The sequence below is a fragment of the Mustela nivalis genome (genome assembly GCF_964662115.1).
Source record: "Mustela nivalis genome assembly, chromosome: X".
NCBI lineage: Eukaryota > Metazoa > Chordata > Mammalia > Carnivora > Mustelidae > Mustela > Mustela nivalis.
The window spans coordinates 32,915,029-32,932,380 of NC_139040.1; the positions used below are offsets into that span (position 1 = coordinate 32,915,029).

At 35.4% G+C, this 17,352-nt stretch overlaps 1 protein-coding gene across 2 annotated transcripts in view; it reads left to right on the forward strand.

Annotated features, from left to right (window-relative positions):
- The window catches only part of LRCH2 (leucine rich repeats and calponin homology domain containing 2), a 128,069-nt gene extending 119,770 nt beyond the window's left edge, over window positions 1-8,299 (forward strand). For both annotated transcript variants that reach the window (XM_082716342.1, XM_082716343.1), the window contains one exon: window positions 5,511-8,299. In XM_082716342.1, coding sequence (XP_082572468.1) covers window positions 5,511-5,630 — 120 coding nt within the window. In that variant the 3' untranslated portion in view covers window positions 5,631-8,299. The remainder of the gene's footprint in view (window positions 1-5,510) is intronic.
- The last annotated feature ends 9,053 nt before the right edge of the window (window positions 8,300-17,352 follow it).

Genomic DNA, 17,352 nt, shown 5'->3' on the forward strand with positions numbered 1-17,352 from the left:
GGCCACATAAAGATGGCTTTTGTTTATTTATCCATTCTGATACCCTGTGTCTTTTGATTGGGGCATTTAGCCCATTAACATTCAGGGTAACTATTGAGAGATATGAATTTAGTGCCTTTGTATTGCCTGTAAGGTGACTGTTACTGTATATTGTCTCTGTTCCTTTATGATCTACCACTTGTAGGCTCTCTCTACTTAGAGGACCCTTTTCAATATTTCCTGTAGAGCTGGTTTGGTGTTTGCAAATCCTTTCCGTTTTTGTTTGTCCTGGAAGCTTTTAATCTCTCCTTCTATTTTCAATGATAGCCTAGCTGGATATAGTATTCTTGGGTGCATGTTTTTCTCGTTTAGTGCTCTGAAAATATCATGCCTGCTCTTTCTGGCCTGCCAGGTCTCTGTGGATAAGTCAGCTGCCAATCAAATATTTTTACCATTGTATGTTACAGACTTCTTTTCCCGGGCTGCTTTCGGGATTTTTTCTTTGTCACTAAGACTTGTAAATTTTACTATTAGGTGACGGGGTGTGGGACTATTCTTATTGATTTTGAGGGGCGTTCTCTGAACCTCCTGAATTTTGATGCTCGTTCCCTTTGCCATATTGGGGAAATTCTCCCCAATAATTCTCTCCAGGATACCTTCTGCTCCCCTCTTTCTTTCTTCTTCTTCTGGAATCCCAATTATTCTAATGTTGTTGCATCTTATGGTGTCACTTATCTCTCGAATTCTCCCCTTGTGGTCCAGTAGCTATTTGTCCCTCTTTTGCTCACCTTCTTTATTCTCTGTCCTTTGGTATTCTATATCGCTAATTTTTTCTTCTACCTCATTTATCTTAGCAGTGAGAGCCTCCATTTTTTATTGCACCTCATTAATAGCTTTTTTGATTTCAACTTGGTTAGATTTTAGTCTTTTATTTCTCCAGAAAGGGCTTTTATATCTCCCAAGTGGGTTTCTCTAATATCTTCCATGCCTTTTTCGAGCCCGGCTAGAACCTTTAGAATTGTCATTCTGAACTCTAGATCTGACATATTACCAATGTCTTTTTTGATTAGGTCCCTAGCCTTCGGTACTGCCTCTTGTTCTTTTTTTTGTGGTGAATTTTTCCGCCTTGTCATTTTGTCCAGATAAGACTAGATGAAGGTGCAAGTAAAATACTAAAATACTAAAATATGCTTTAACCAAATTAGAAGAGATCCCAAATCGTGAGGGGGGAGAAAGGGCATAAAAAGGGGTTCAAAAAGAAAGAAAGAAAGGGGGAAAAAAAAAAGAAAAGAATTAAAAAAAGAAAATGAATAAAGAAAAGTATAAAAAAATGAAAAATATATATTAGATAAACTAGTTTAAAAACATTAAAAAAGAAAAGGGTAAAAGTTAAAAAAAAATTTTAGCAGAAGAAGTGAAAAAAAATGAAAAAGAAAAAAATTAACTGCAAGGCTAAAAAATCATAGGGAGAAAGCCATGAGTTCCGTGCTTTGCTTTCTCCTCCTCTGGAATTCTGCTGCTCTCCTTGGTATTGAACCCACACTCCTTGGTAGGTGAACTTGGTCTTGGCTGGATTTCTTGTTGATCCTCTGGGGGAGGGGCCTGTTGTAGTGATTCTCAAGTGTCTTTGCCCTAGGCGGAATTGCACCGCCCTTACCAGGGGCCGGGCTGAGTAATCTCTCGGGTTTGCTTTCAGGAGCTTTTGTTCGTTGAGCGCTTTCCCTAGTGTTCCGGAGGACAGGAATACAAATGGCGGCCTCCTGGTTTCCGGCCCGGAGGAGCAGATAGCCTGGGGCCCCACTCCTCAGTGCGCCCTCAAAGAACAGTGCCCAGTAACTCCTGTCTGCCTGACCTCTGGCCACGCGCCGAGCTCACCGAGCCTGCAGCTGTTTCAAGGTTAACCCGAGCTGTGAACTTACTGTCGGCTCTGTCTCTGTAGCCGGCTTTCCCGTTCCAATACCCGCAAGCTCTGCGGCACTCAGACACCCCTGATCCTTCTGTGACCCTGCGGGACCGAGGCCACGCTGACCCTGCGTGGACTTCGCCCTGGTTTAGCCTCTGGAGCGATGTCCCCCAGTGGAACAGACTTTTAAAAGTCCTTATTTTGTGCTCCGTTGCTCCGCTGTTTGCCGGGAGCTGGCCCCTCCCCCTGGGGTCTATCTTCCTGTCGCTTTGGATTCACTTCTCCGCCAGTACTACCTTTCAGAAAGTGGTTGTTTTTCTGTTTCTAGGATTGCTGTCCTTCTCTTCGATCTGCCGATGAATTTGCAGGTGTTTGCAATCTTTAGATAAGCTATCTAGTTGATCTCCTGCTAGCTGAAGTTGTCTCAGCCTGCTACTTCTCTGCCATCTTGACTCCTCCCCAGTTTTATTTTGAGAGAGATTGAATAGTGTATTACTCACTGAGGTGTAGATTGTAACAGGAAAATTTAATTTAGTGATGGGATAATTCTGTTGTGGACACATTGATTTCGATGTTTGTTGAACATCCATTTGGCTGTATCACGTTCAGATTTGTATCCAGAGCTCAGTGAGAGATCATGGAAGGAAATAAGATTTGAAAGACATCAGGGTAGAGGATATAGTTGTTACCTTTTGGAAATAGGAACCCAGTCTTGCCACGGCTTTCCACATTTCAAGAAACAGTGGATTTAGGGGCACCTAGGTGTCTTGGTTGGTTAGGCATCTGTCTTTGGCTCAGGTCATGAATGGTTTAGGTCATGAATGGTTTATGCATCTCCCTCTCCCTCTGCCTGTTGCTTACCCTACTTGTGCTTGATTGCTCTCTTTCTCAAGTAACGAAAATTAAATCTTTTTAAAAAACAGTGGATTAAAAAAATATATATAATGTTCTGGGGTGCTTTGGTGGCTCAGCCAGTGAAACATCTGACTCTTGATTTCAGCTCAGGTCATGATTTCAGACCTGAGATCGAGTCCTGCGTGAGGATCCCTGTTCAGTGGGGTCTGTTTGGGATTCTTTCTCTCCTTTTCCCTCTGCCTCCCGCCTCTCTCAAATAAATAAATAAAATCTTTTTTTTTTTTTTTAAGATTTTATTTCTTTATTTGACATTGAGAGATCACAAGTAGACAGAGAGGCAGGCAGGGGGTGGCGGAAGCAGGCTCCCTGCTGAGCAGAGAACACAGATGTGAGACTTGATCCCAGGACCCTGAGATCATGACCTGAGCCAAAGGCAGAGGCTTAACCCAATGATCCACCCAGGTGCCCCATAAATAAATAAAATCTTTAAAAATATATAATGTTTCTAGATTCGTAAAATACTATGCTGTCCAAGTATAATACAGTTATAAACCAGGTGGGACCTGTAGATGGTCTTTTTGCCATTCACTCTATCCATTACTAGCCTATATTCCTGAGATGAATGGGTGTTCCACCTGAAGCAGTGGACTGCATTGTTTCCTCAGAAATGGCTACCACATTTATTTGATGATATGCAAATGCATGAAACCCTTCAGTTAACCCTTGCAGTTTTGATAAAGCTTTGATAATACCAAAGAGAGGGTATAGTATAAAAGAGAAGAGGTAAAGACAGAACCCTTGAAAACATTAAGAATGTTAGAAGAGGGGTATCTGGCTGGCTCCATTGGTAGAGAATGTGGCACTTGATCCTGAAGCCGTGAGTTTGAGCCCCACGTTGGGAGTAGATATTACTTACAAAAAAGAAAAAAAAAAGTAATGTTCGAGTAGGATCATTGAAGGCTAATGAGCACCTAATGCAAAGTTGCTTTAAACCTTTCTTACAGAATTATGAAGATCAAAGGACACGTGATGTGCTTATAATAGGTAGCTGTTACTTATCAAATTCTAGATTACTGGAACTAAGGAGCAACAAAACATCACTAGCAGCTGGAGGGAAGTAACCTTAAGATAAAAAAGTACTGAATCTCTTCATATGGAGACCATGGAACCTCGGAACTGGTACAATGAATGAACCAGAGCAGCCAATTTTGTTCAGGACTGAGGAGTTTACAAAGCACTTCTACCACCAGACTATTCACTTCGTTTCTCACACAGTCCTGACTTCAGGATAAAGAAACTGAGTCTCAGGGAATTTTATTACTTTTAGTACGTCATATCACATGGCCCTTAGATATCCTGACTGGAAATGTAGTGCTTTTTCTACTCCAACATAAGAACTTAGGGAGGAGCACCTGGGTGGCTCAGTCCAGGTCATGATCCCAGTCCCAGGGTCCTGGGATCGAGTACCACGTCTGGATACTTGCTCAGCAAGGAGCCTGCTTCTCTCTCTGCTCAGCGGGGAGCCCTACATCTGGGATCTTTGCTCAGTAGGGAGCCTGCTTCCCCCCCGACTCTCTGCTTGTGCTCTGTCTCTCTCTCTCTTTCTCTTTGACGAATAAATAAATTCTTTTTAAAAAGAGAGAGAGAGCTTAGGGAACATCTAGCATGCCTCTCTCACTTTAAAATATTTGTTTATTATGTGAATCAGATCAAAATACAGCCTGTAAAATAGAATCCCATACCATTAAAACCTTTTGAAACAGCCATTTTAGAAGCAGAACAATGGGATATCATCTCACATCTGTTAGAATGACTGTCAAAAAGACAAAATGTTGGTGAGGATGTGGAGAAAAGAGAACTCTAATACCCTGTTGGTGGGAATGTAAATTGGTATAGCCACTATGGAAAATCCTATGCAGCTTCCTCAAAAAAAATAAAAATAGAAATACCAAAAAATCCAGCAATTCTACTTCTGAAAATTTATCCAAAGAAAACAAAAATACCAATTCAAAGAAATATATACACCCCAGCGATCACTGTGGCATTATTTACAGTAGCCAAGATACTGAAGCAACCCAAGTGCCGTCAAAATGGATACAGATGTCACACACACACACACACACACACACACACACACACACACACAGGAATATTACTCAGCTATAAAAAGAATGAAGTCTTGCCATTTGTGACATGGTTGGACCTTGAGGAAACTATGATAAGCAAATTATGTCAGACAGAGAAAAACAAATCCTGTATGTTTTCACTTATATGTGGATTCTAAAAAAACAAAATGTACATTATACATACAGAGAATAGAATAGTGTTCGCTAGAGGAGAGTAAGTGAAATTAGGTGATGGAGCCTCAAGAGGTACAAACTTTCAGTCATAAAATAAGTCATGGGAGTAATGTACCACATAGTGATTATAGTCAGTGATATTGTAGAATAAGCTTTGAGTTGCCAAGAGAGTAAATCCTAAGTTAACTTTGTATGGTAATGGATGGTTCTAGACTTACTGTGATGATCATCTTGCATTATACCATATACATATTTCAAATAATCATATTTTATACCTGAAACCAATATAATGTTATATGTGAATTACACCTCAATAAGACAATTTTAAAAATTAGAATTTAATTTAACTAGAATGGTGTACTTTTTACTTGATGTTTTACAGGAAACATTTAAAAAATCTATTTCTGACTTGTTTAGGCTTTACTGCACTACTAAAAACCAAATGTTCTGATGTCATTTATTTTGTTTTTCAGGAAAGACTCTGTTTGCCTCATCACATTTTGGAAGAGAGAGGTCTTGTGAAAGTTGGTGTCACAGTTCAGGCTCTTCTTGAATTACCTACAACCAAGGCATCTCAGCTTTCTACAGCTTGATGTAACATTTCAAAATCATAAGTGTATAGTTGCATTTATTTGAAGTGATTTCAAATATCTCAAATTCATGATAAGAATCTCTAATCAAAAATAATTTAATTAGGTCAAGACTTAGGTTTAAAAAAATCACGTTTAAACATAAAAATTAAATTTGAATTGCCCAAACTTCTTTTGGGGGAGACAGGATTAACTTAATATGAGTTTTTGATAAATTCAAATTCTCTTTTTACTAAGTCAGTTGATAACCTTGATTATTTTTCAAAAACCAGATTGATACTAAATTTAAAATGTGGTTTCAATTTAATAGTCATTTATGTTTAATTTTTTATATCATAGCATACTAGTAAACACCTGGATGAGGTAATCATTTTTTTACCGATTTAAAACTATTCTATATTTGAGTTATTTAATACACTTCTAGTTTATACGCAGTTTCTTCAATCTTTGGTCTTAGTTTTCTAGAAAAAAAAGAGTAGAAAATGCAGAACTCTGGCTTTATATTAAATTCTTTTAGTATTATAGGTTGGTGCCAAAATATTTTCAGTTGTACTGTAGATTGTTTACATGTGAAGTGCCTGTGTAATTGATGACTCTTATATAGTCTTAAGCATTTTTGCAGTTTCTTTTTATGTATTAATGGAATCAATGGAACTTTAAAATATTTTAGTAGATTTTGTAAGGTCAGTAATATGTGAGGATTTAAATGTGCCTCACATTGTGACATTTGTGGTTTTTTATTTAGTCCATTGCAGTTTTCCTTAAATTGGTTATGATGTCATGTTGTCAAAAAAAAAAAAAAAACCCAATGTTAATATGCTTAATTTATGCTATTTAATTTTGCAAAACTTAATCATCTTTTAAAATGTATTATTTGAAGAGTATTTTATTTCTGTATTGAAAATGTTACACAAAGCAGTAAGGTTTTTGAGAAGTAGCAAAGTACTAATTATCAAGGACATTTTGATAAAACTGCCAAAGTTTGGGTTTATGTCCTGACTTTCATTAACATTATGTGAGTATGCTGCCATTAATTTTATTCAGATTCAGAGAGCAGCAATTAAAGAATAGGTTTTTATTTAAAATCTGGCCCTCTGTGGATCCTGTAAATCTTATGATCCTCAATTAATAAGATGTTGAATTAAACACAGAACAGTCTATAAATATTTTCATAAGTATACTATGTTACAAAGTCCTTGTTTAATTTGGAGATGGATGCATTTATGTTGGTAGTAGTGCAAGAATTTTTCAAAAACATTACTGTAATGAATAACTCAGTTTGCTATAGAAGAACCTTAGTATAATTACTTTTGTAGTAGCCAAGCAAGTACCATATCTTAAATATGTGATTATTTGCACTTGTTACCTCTTAATATGGATGCAACTTATTAAAAGTGTTGGCCTGGTTATTTCAAAGGGCATATATAAAAGTTAAAAACTAGTGTGCCAAATGGTATAGTAAGGGTTGGTTTTGGAACAACTCAACTTTTTTTGATCCGTCGGCATGAAGCCATATAATTAAATTTTGGCGTTAGAATATGGATGTGTTCTTTACATTCCCCAAGTGTGAAACTGGAGCTTTTAAAGAATTAAAGCTTCTTGTGACTGTAAGGTTTAAAAATTAAATTATTAGTAATTTATTACTTTAAATATTTGAGCTAATTAGTTACTATTTTTCAGTTGGATCTTAAAAAAACAAACAAAAACAAAAAAAACTTCATTGGCATAGTCAATCTCCCTAGTGAAAACTTGGGTAATAAAGGTAAGAAATGGCAAATAAATATCTTAAGTTGTTAGTTTTTGTTGTAGAAATTTGACAATGTTATAAATAAAGTGACCGGTAAAAGCTACAGCAATCATCCATATGCCTTTCTTAGTTATCATGCTGTAGAAGTCCTCTTATTAATCAACCTGGAAGTTGTTTCACAGATATTTTCCTGTTTCATATCATTGAAATATTAGTGAAATTATAGGCCACTTCCTTATTGCATTTCATTTACTTGTCAGTTATTACCTTAAAGGGAAAATACACCAGAACCATACTGTAGCATTCTTTACTGCAAAGCAAAATTCCATTTAAGATGGGTCCATCTGAGGTCTATATCATGTTAGTTTATTTACTGTAGTGCCAGAAGGCAACACCGCCTCTAAGTTAGTTTCTCAGCATAGTCCCCAAGGAAACATTTTACCAAGGCTCTAATGTATTTCTTTTATTAGTTTTTAAATAAGTGTAAATTTTATTCTAGATGGTCCTTATGGTTCTTTTATATTTACTTCATCAATTATTGAGTTAAGAATGATTATAATTATTTGAATTGGATTTGTGATTTGAAGAGGGTTAAATAATCAAACTGAAATATTTTATTAGGCCCTAAGAAATGTAGTAGATAGCTACATCTGCTAAATTTTATTACTGTATGGCACAAGAAAGAAGTGATGTTGGATATGTTAGAATTGAAATAAGTAAAAATGCATTACCATTTGTTTAATAATGATCTCTACAGAATGCTAGTTTATTGACTTTTATAAGTGAATTTTTTGAAGAATTCAGAAATCTTTGTATTGGTCACAGATCTATCATAATTGATTTTCTGATGCATTTAAAAATAAATGGAACACTAAATGTATATTACCGATGCAAACTGTGGATAAAGTTGAATGAAAAAATTAAAGTCTGAGATTTCTTTTCTCCCTCTCTATTTCTTCTCTCAACATCACAGCATCCATCTTTTCTAGGTTTTTGGTAGCTTGTGTCTATATTCTCTACTACGGAAAAATAGACCTCAAGAGGATATTCCACGTAAGTTGTTTAAGAGTCCAGATTCTCTTTACATCATGCTATTTTCAGTAGATAATGTTTTCTTTAAAACACAATAGTTTCCTAAGATACCTTCACAAAATAAATCACATTTTCATAAGTTAAACTCTTTATATATATGTGTCAGATAAATCTTTACATAAAAGAAAAGATAGGATAGGTCAAATCGTGATTATTTGTATTCTGTAATACAAATTAGTGTGAGGCATATGATTGAATTACCCTTAAGAACTTTTATTTAAAAATAATCTTTCATTTTCAAATAATCCTAGTTGTTAAAAATTCCACGTATTTTATTAAAAATGACTATCATTTATTCATAATTGTTACTCATCCTAGAAGTGGAAAGTTTTAGGTAAATAACATTAAAGATTATATTGCCCCCTGTTTTATAGTTACTCACCCTAACTTCTCAGATTTAAAGAAGTACTTAAGTAAGTAAATATTTGGCATAAGTTGTTTGAAAAGTACTCTAAGTTTATCATAGAATTTTGAATTGTCTGTATTCGTTTTAGTAAATTTTGATGTTGTACATGGAATGTACTAAGCTCATTCACTTCTAATGCAAAAAAATAAAAAACAATACTGTATAATTTATGAAGTAACAATTAAAATTATGCTGTAGGACAGTGATTCTTATACTTTAATATGCATATGGATCACCTAGTGACCTTTTTGACTAAATATCAATTGATTCAACAGTTCAAGGGTGGGTTCTAAGGTTCTCAGGAACCTATCTCAGCATCCAGAGTGCTCTGAGGGACTGGGATCCCTTTGATACATTGCTGTATATTGGATTAATTTGGAAATGCCTATAGATATCTTCTGGTCCTTAAGGCATAATGTCTCCTGTTTCTGCATTTTAAAATGAAAGAAATCCCTATGCTTATTTTGTTTAAATAGCTTGGAATTTCCACAGTTTGTGTTTGTGTTTTATGCAAGGCTCCAGCGGTTTTAGCAAAGTAGAGTCCTACTACCTTGGAAAATTAGAGTTTTTAGAAGTTATGAGAATTCTAACATGAGTAGTTTAGGATGGGAAGTTGCTGATTGAATCATTTTAAAGTTATCATGATTTGTAAAATGAAGATTCTTTAAAATGATCTTTTAAAAAATTTGAAGAAATTATTGTAAACTATTTTCTTTGATTCGCAAATATATCATTTTCATTACCCTGCCACTTTAGGATTAGAAAAATTTAATTCACTTTTACTGTATGCTATTAATATTCATCAAGTATCTACCTAAATAAGAGAGAAATTTATTAGGTGTGTGCATATGCAAATGTATAAATAGAATAGATTTTTCAGATAGCAAATTGAATTTTCTAGAACTTTATCAGGTAGCTCATTCACTTCTAATGCAATGAAATAAACAATACTGTATAATTTATGAAGTAATGATTAAAATTATGCTATAGGACAGTGATTCTTACACTTTAATATGCATATGGATCACCTAGTGACCTTATTGACAAAATACCAATTCATTCAACAGTTTAAGGGTGGGCTTTGAGATTCTTCATTTCTAAGAAACTCCTAAATGATGCTGATCCTGCTGGTCAAGTGGCCAGTTTTAGTAATAAGGCTTTATGGTTGTTCAAGCTTTATATTACTATCAGTTTATTATACAATAGTAGTTTGATATTTTAAGTGATGCTTTAAGGTCCTTATAATTGGTACCAAATTAAACATTTTTTAATAGGTCTCTCTTCTGAATTGTGTTCTATTTCATTAAGGACTTTGAGATTTTCTTTTATGGCTCTATTTATTTTTTAAGTTATTATTTTAATTCCAGTTAGTTAACATATGGGGTTATATTAGTTTCAGGTGTACAATATAGTGATTCAACAGTTCAATACATCACTTGATGCTTATGAAAAGTGCACCTCTTAATTCCCATCACCTATTTGACCTATTTCCCCAAACCCTCCCCTTTTATGGTTTTTAAAGATGAGCTTTATGCTCTGATTAATATTACCTCATACTTTTATTTTCTTTTAAAAATCTATTTTAAACACACATGCCCATGTAATTTTAAATTACGTGAATAATAAGGCATGCATTCATAAAATCCAAACAAGTTAATATAATGTTAAATTAGCAAATATTAATACATACCACTTCCCGTTTTTGGAATGCTTAAAAAACCACCTGTTTTTCATGGTGTTGATGTTAGTCCATTCTCCTCTTGCTAGGCAGCAGCTCCCCTTTTCATTTTAAGCTCAAAGCATACTCATTCTTTCAGGCTACCATGGTGAATATAAAATTTGAGCCATATACAACACATTTAATTTTAAATATTTATGATTTTTTATCAGAGTGGACATTTTCAATTATGGATTATATCCCCTCCAAACAGGTTAAGGTTTTTATTTATTTCATTCATTTTTTACAGTAAATTGTATTGACTTAAAACAATTTAAACATTTGGAATCATTTATTTTAATGCCTTCCAAAGCACGTCTTATTGTCCATCAGAAAACAAATTAAAACCCAAGTTAGCCTGAGTTACCAACAGCAGCTGAATGTCTTCTGTGGGAAGATGACTCATTTACTCTGAAGAAAATATGGGAAGGTTAATAATTAAATATAAAGAAGGGAGAGAGAGTAGAATCATGTGATGCATTGAACTAGATGCTTTTTTATAATTGAGTTATAAATAATGCAATTTATATATTTTTACTTATGTTTATCTCTCATTCATAATCTTTAAAATTTAAGATTAGTCTTAATAGAAATTAGTATAATGCTGTAACCCAAATTATAAAATTGTACTTAATTGTGTATAATCATGCTGATTAGTGAAGAAACATGTATGAAATACACATTTTTAATAAAATGTACAAATATACCAAATGTACAGATGTACCAATATACAAAATACTGTAAAAATTTCTTGTTGTTTTGTACCACCAAAATTTCCAGGTTTTTACTGTATAAGGAATAGTTAATGTACAGTCTTAGGTAGAATCATAAAAGATTTATTGCCATAAAAGATTTTAGAATTTGTGTATTGCCGCTCTTCCATTCTTCCACGAGAAGGTGTGCCCTAGAATTATAGGATAGAAAGGCCAAAAATAAATCCATACTTGTATGGTCAATTAATCTGTGACAAAGAAGAAAGTACAATGGGGAAAAGACAGTCTTTTCCATTAAAGAAAGCTCAAAATGGATTAAAGACCTAAATGTGTGAGACATAAAACTATAAAACTCTGAAAAGGAAAAATAGTAATTTCTTGGACATTGGTCTTAGCAGCATCATTTATGAATGTGTCCCCTCAGACAAGGAAGACAAAAGCAAAAATAAACTATTGGGGCATCTGAATAAAAGGCTTTTCCACATTAAACGAAATCATAAAACAAAAAAGCAACCTATTGAATGGAGCAGATATTTGCAAACAATATATCCAATAAGGGGTTAATATCCAAAACATATGAAGAACTTATACAACTCAACTCAACACTAAAAAACCCCAGACAATCCAATTGACAAATGAAAAGAGGTTGATAAGTTCTTTATAGATTTAGCATGCTAACCCTTTATCAGATAGGTCATTTGCAAATATCTTCTACCATTCTGATATTTGCCTTAGCTTTGTTGATTGTTTCCTTCACTGTACAGAAGTTTTTACCGTGATGAAGTCCCAATCGTTCATTTTTGCTTTTGTTCCTCCTGGCTCAGGAAATGTGTCTAGTAAGAAGTTGCTACAGCCAATGTCAAAGAGGTTACTGCCTGTGTTCTCATGTATTTTGATGACTTCGTGTCTCACATGTAGGTTTTTAATCCATTTTGAATTTCTTTTTGTGTATCATGTAAGAAAGGGGTCCAGTTTCATTCTTCTGCATGTTGCTGTCCAGTTTTCTCAACACCATTTTTGAAGAGACTCTCTTTTTTTCCTTTGAATATTCTTTCCTCCTGCAAAGTCTATAAAGAATTTATAAAACTCAACACCCCAAAAACAAATACCTGTTAAGAAATAGAAGACAGAAGACATGATTAGACATTTTTCCCAAAGAAGACATCCAGATGGCTAACAGACACATGAAAAGATACTCAACATCACTCATCATCAGAGAAATACAAATCAAAACTACAATGAGGTACCACCTCACACCTGTCAGTTTGGCTAAAATTAACAACACAGGAAACAACAGGTGTTGGCAGGGATTCAGAGATAAGGGAATCCACTTACAGTTGGTGGAAATGCAAACTGTTGCAGTCTTTCTGGAAAACAGTATGGAGGTTCCTCAAAAAGATAAAAATAGAGCTATGCTATGACCCAGGAATTACATTACTGGGTATTTACAACTGCTGATTCAAAGGGGCATATGCACCTCGTTGTTTACAGCAGCATTTTCAACAATAGTCAAATTATGGACAGAGCCCCAGTGTCCATCCACTGATGAATGAATAAAGAAGAAGTGGTACATATACACAATGGAATATTACTCAGCCATAACAAGGAATGAAATCTTGCCATTTGTAATGACATGGATGGAACCAGAGGGTATTGTGCTAAGCAAAATAAGTCAATCCGAGAAAGACAAATACTGTATGATTTCATTCGTGTGGAATTTAAGAGACAAAACAGATGAACACAGGGGGTAGGAATAAAAGAGAGGCAGGCAAACCATAAAAGACTCCTAACTATAGGGAATAAACTGAGGGTTGCTGGAGGGGAGATGGGCAGGGGATGAGCTAAATGGGTGATGGGCATTAAGGAGAGCACTTGTGATGAACAGTGGGTGTTAAATGTAAGTGATGAATCACTAAATTCTACTCCTGAAACTAACATTGCACCATATGTTAACTAACTAGAATTTATCTTTTTAAAAGATTTATTTATTTATTTGAGAGGGAGTGGGGAAGAGGGGCAAAGGGAGAGGGAGAGCGGTGTCTGAGTGGCTTAGTCATTGTCTGCCTTCGGCTCAGGTCATGATCCCAGAGTTCTGGGATGGAGACCTGCATCAGGCTGCCTGCTCAGTGGGAAGCCTGCTTCTCCCTCTCCCACTCTCCCTGCTTGTATTCCCTCTCTTGCTGTGGCTTTCTGTCAAATAAATAAATAAAATCTTTAAAAAAAAGGCAGACAGAGGGGGAGAGATCATCTTAAGCAGACTACCTGCTGAGTATGGAGCTCAACTTGGGCTCAATCCCATGACCCCAAGACCATGGCCTGAGCTGAAATTAAGAGTTGAATGCTCAACAGACTGAGCCACCCAGGAACCACCTTCCCCACTAACTAGAATTTAAATGAAAATTTGAAACATTCAAAACAATGACCGGAGGACCTGAACAGACATTTTTTTTCCAAAAAGGACATACAGAAGGGCAACAGACAAATGAAGATGCTCAACATCACTTGTCATCAGGAAAATGAAAAACCACAGTGAAATATCACCACAGATCAGTCAGAATGGCTAGAACAAAAAAGATGAGAAATAGCAGGTGTTGATAAGGATGTGGAGAAAAGGGAACCCCTCATTCACTATTGGTGGAACTGTAAATTGGTGCAGCCACTATGGAAAACACTAAGCAGGTTCTCAACAAATTAAAAATAAAAGTACTATATGATCCCAGGGGAACCTGGGTGGCTTAGTCGGTTTTGTCTGCCTTCAGCTCATGTCATAATCCTGAGGTTCTGGGATCTGCCCCGCATCAGGCTCCCTGCTCAGTGAGGACCCTGCTTCTCCCTCTCCCTCTGCCGCTCCCCTGCTTGTGCTATCTCACTCTCTCTCTCTCTGTCAAATAAATAAATAAATCTTAAAAAAAAAAAAAAAACCCTGCATGATCCAATAATTCCAATTCTGGATATTTACTGAAGGAAAACAAAAATGCTGATTTGAAAAGACATATGCACCTTTATGTTTATTGCAGCATTATTTACAATAGTCAAGATAAATGTCCATGGATAGATAAATGGATAAAGGTGTGTGTGTGTGATGGAACACTAGCCATAAAAAACATTGGAATCTTGCCTTTTGTGACAACATAGATGGACCTTGAGGGTATTACGTTACGTGAAGTAAGTCAGAGAAAGACAAATACCACATGATTTCATTTATATGTGGAATTCAAAAAACAAATGTACAAACAAGAAAAGAGACTCTTAAATACAGAGAACAAACTGGAGGCTTCCAGAGGGAAATGGGTAGGGGGAATGGGTGAGATAGATAAAGGAGATTAAGGGGTACAATAAGCCACAGGGATGAGAAGTACAGCATAGGTAATATAGTCAATAATATTGTAATAACATTGTATGGTGGCAATTGGTAACTATATGGTAAGCACTGAGTACTGTACAGAAATGTTGAATCAATATGTTATACATGTGAAATTAGCATAGCATTGTATGTATTTCTACTTCAATAATAACGCACTTTCAAGCATTTACTGTATATCAGTTGTTGCTGTTGTAGACCCTAGTGGTATGGAAGTGATAAAACATCTTTTTTGTTCAGAGCTTTACAAAGTAAATCTGTTGCTGGCTTCTGGCTGATGCATTAAAAAAGATATATATTGTGTGTTTATAAAATTAAATTTTGCTGTTGAAATTTATCATTCTTCATGCTCATGTTTTGAAATCCTAGTTTTAACATTTACCTCCCAGTATTACAGTTGTCATTGAAAACTCATTTCTGCTAGTTGGTCCCAACAAACCTGTTTCTTTGAAAAATAATCCTATTTAGTTTGAATAGTTGTATGTTACATTTGCATGGAGAAAATATATCTATTCATGGATTAGTCAGATACTTTATATATAAAACTGTATTTCATAAAATTATATTTTCCTGAAATAACTTATTTTATAAACAATCATTTTTGAAGTCTTTATTAGTGTGAAGTTTTAGAATATTTCACTTTAATTTAAATGTAATGCTTTTGTGTTTATGGTTTGATTTATTTTAGATATACCATTAATAGATCTGTGAGGCTCTGATGGTTTTTTCCCCCTGAGAGAGAGAGAGAGAGAGAGAGCTCAAGGATGGGAAGGTCAGAAGGAGAGGTAGAGAAAGAATCTTAAGCAGACAGTCCCTGCTCAGGGAGCCCAATGTGGGGCTCCATCTCTTGACCCTGAGATCATGAATTGAGCTGAAATCAAGAGTGGGAGGCGTAACCCACTGAGCCATGCAGGTGCCCCTGAAGCTCTGATAGTTTCTGTTCTATGGAAATGTTAACCAAAAGTTGTTGTTGGCTTTTTTTTTTTTAAAGCCTTATCTATTTTATTTTTATCTTTTAAAAGATTTGTTTATTTACTTGAGAGATAGAGTGAGTGGGGGCGAAGAGCAGAGGGAGAGAACTTCTAAGTCGCTTCCATACGTGTGAAGTCTGACTCAGGGCTCCATCTCACTACCCATGAGATCTGAACAGAATCCAAGTCAGACACTGAAGGTACTGAGCCACCCAGGCACCTCTCAAAAGTATTTTTTTAAACAAACAATATGGTACAAGGATACATTTCATTGTTTTCTACACTTGTTTTTAGTTGCTTTTGATATTATTTGAAAATCATCTTGCTAAGATTTATGTCAGCAGGGATCTCATTCTTTAATTGCTCTTTTATTCATTTGACCTGTCATTTCCAAATTGTTTTCTCTATCAGCAGCCAAGTTGGTGCTGATAAATACAAAGGGAAATGTTTTTCTTTCTCCTAGATCTTTTCATAAACCAGGGTGGCTCTTTAAAGTTGCTTCTGTACTTTTTAGCCTGGTTAATCTACAGGAATGAAAGAAGGGAACACCACAAGTAATCTTGTTTTGCCTTGTGGCCTGGACCCACTTGTTATTCAGCCAGACCTAATAAAATAAGGTCTTACTGATAAAGGGATGAGGTGGAACTACTAAAAAATAAGATCTAATATTTAGTGAGTCGTTACTGCGTGCATAGCATTGTACTGTATCTTTTCTAGCATTATCTGGTGTAATCCTCAGAATAACCCTGAGATGGGTACTGTATTTATTTTACAGATGAGGAAAACCAGTCCAGAGGTTAAGTAATTTGCCCAAATTTACCCATGTCATAGGTGGAAATCTAGGAGTGTATGTATATTCAACATCAAAAAATGTTTAGTCTAGGGGCACCTGGGTGGCTCAGTCGTTAAGCATCTGCCTTCAGCTCATGTCATGATCCCAGGGTCCTGGGATCAAGCCTTGCAGCAGGCTGCCTGCTCAGCAAGAAGCTTGCTTCTCCCTCTCCCACTTCCCCTGCTGTGTTCCCTCTCTCTCGCTGTGTCTCTCTGTCAAATAAACAAATCTTTTAAAAAAAAAATTGCTCTATCACACCACCTCTTGGAAATAATGTTCTATGTTCCTCCTAAGGAATTGTTATGCATCCTTCGCTTGCTTATTTTTGTATTTTAAACTATATTTGCTCTATGCCATATGTATTTATCTGTTTTCTGTGTATATATAAATAGTATATTATTAGCTCATATATATAGCATTTTAATTTTTCTTATATGGAGAAATGTACTGAAAATTTTGAAATAATAAACTTTAGGCACCATGGCATGTCTTAATCTTTGAGTTGTAAATCACTTAGAAAATATTCAATATATATATTACATGCCAGACATTGTGTCCTGAGTACCACATATACAATGGTAAGACAAATATTCATACCCTTATAGGTCTCAGAGTCATAGCACTCTTTCAATATTGAGTGTCTTGTTTAAGCAGAAAACCCAGACTCAAGTCAATTACTACAGTTTTATTAGAAATTTAGGTCTCAGCCTCCTGCCAGATAAGGAATATATTTGTACAAGAAGATTGCTCTTTCCCTAGGCTTTGGAGATCATGCAATGCTTCATTCACTGAATCTTAAGTGTAGTAACTCTGTTACATATTGTGCACAGAGCAGAAGCTTTGTAGGACAGACTCTAATCCCAAATTCCTTTCCTAACTGTGGAAC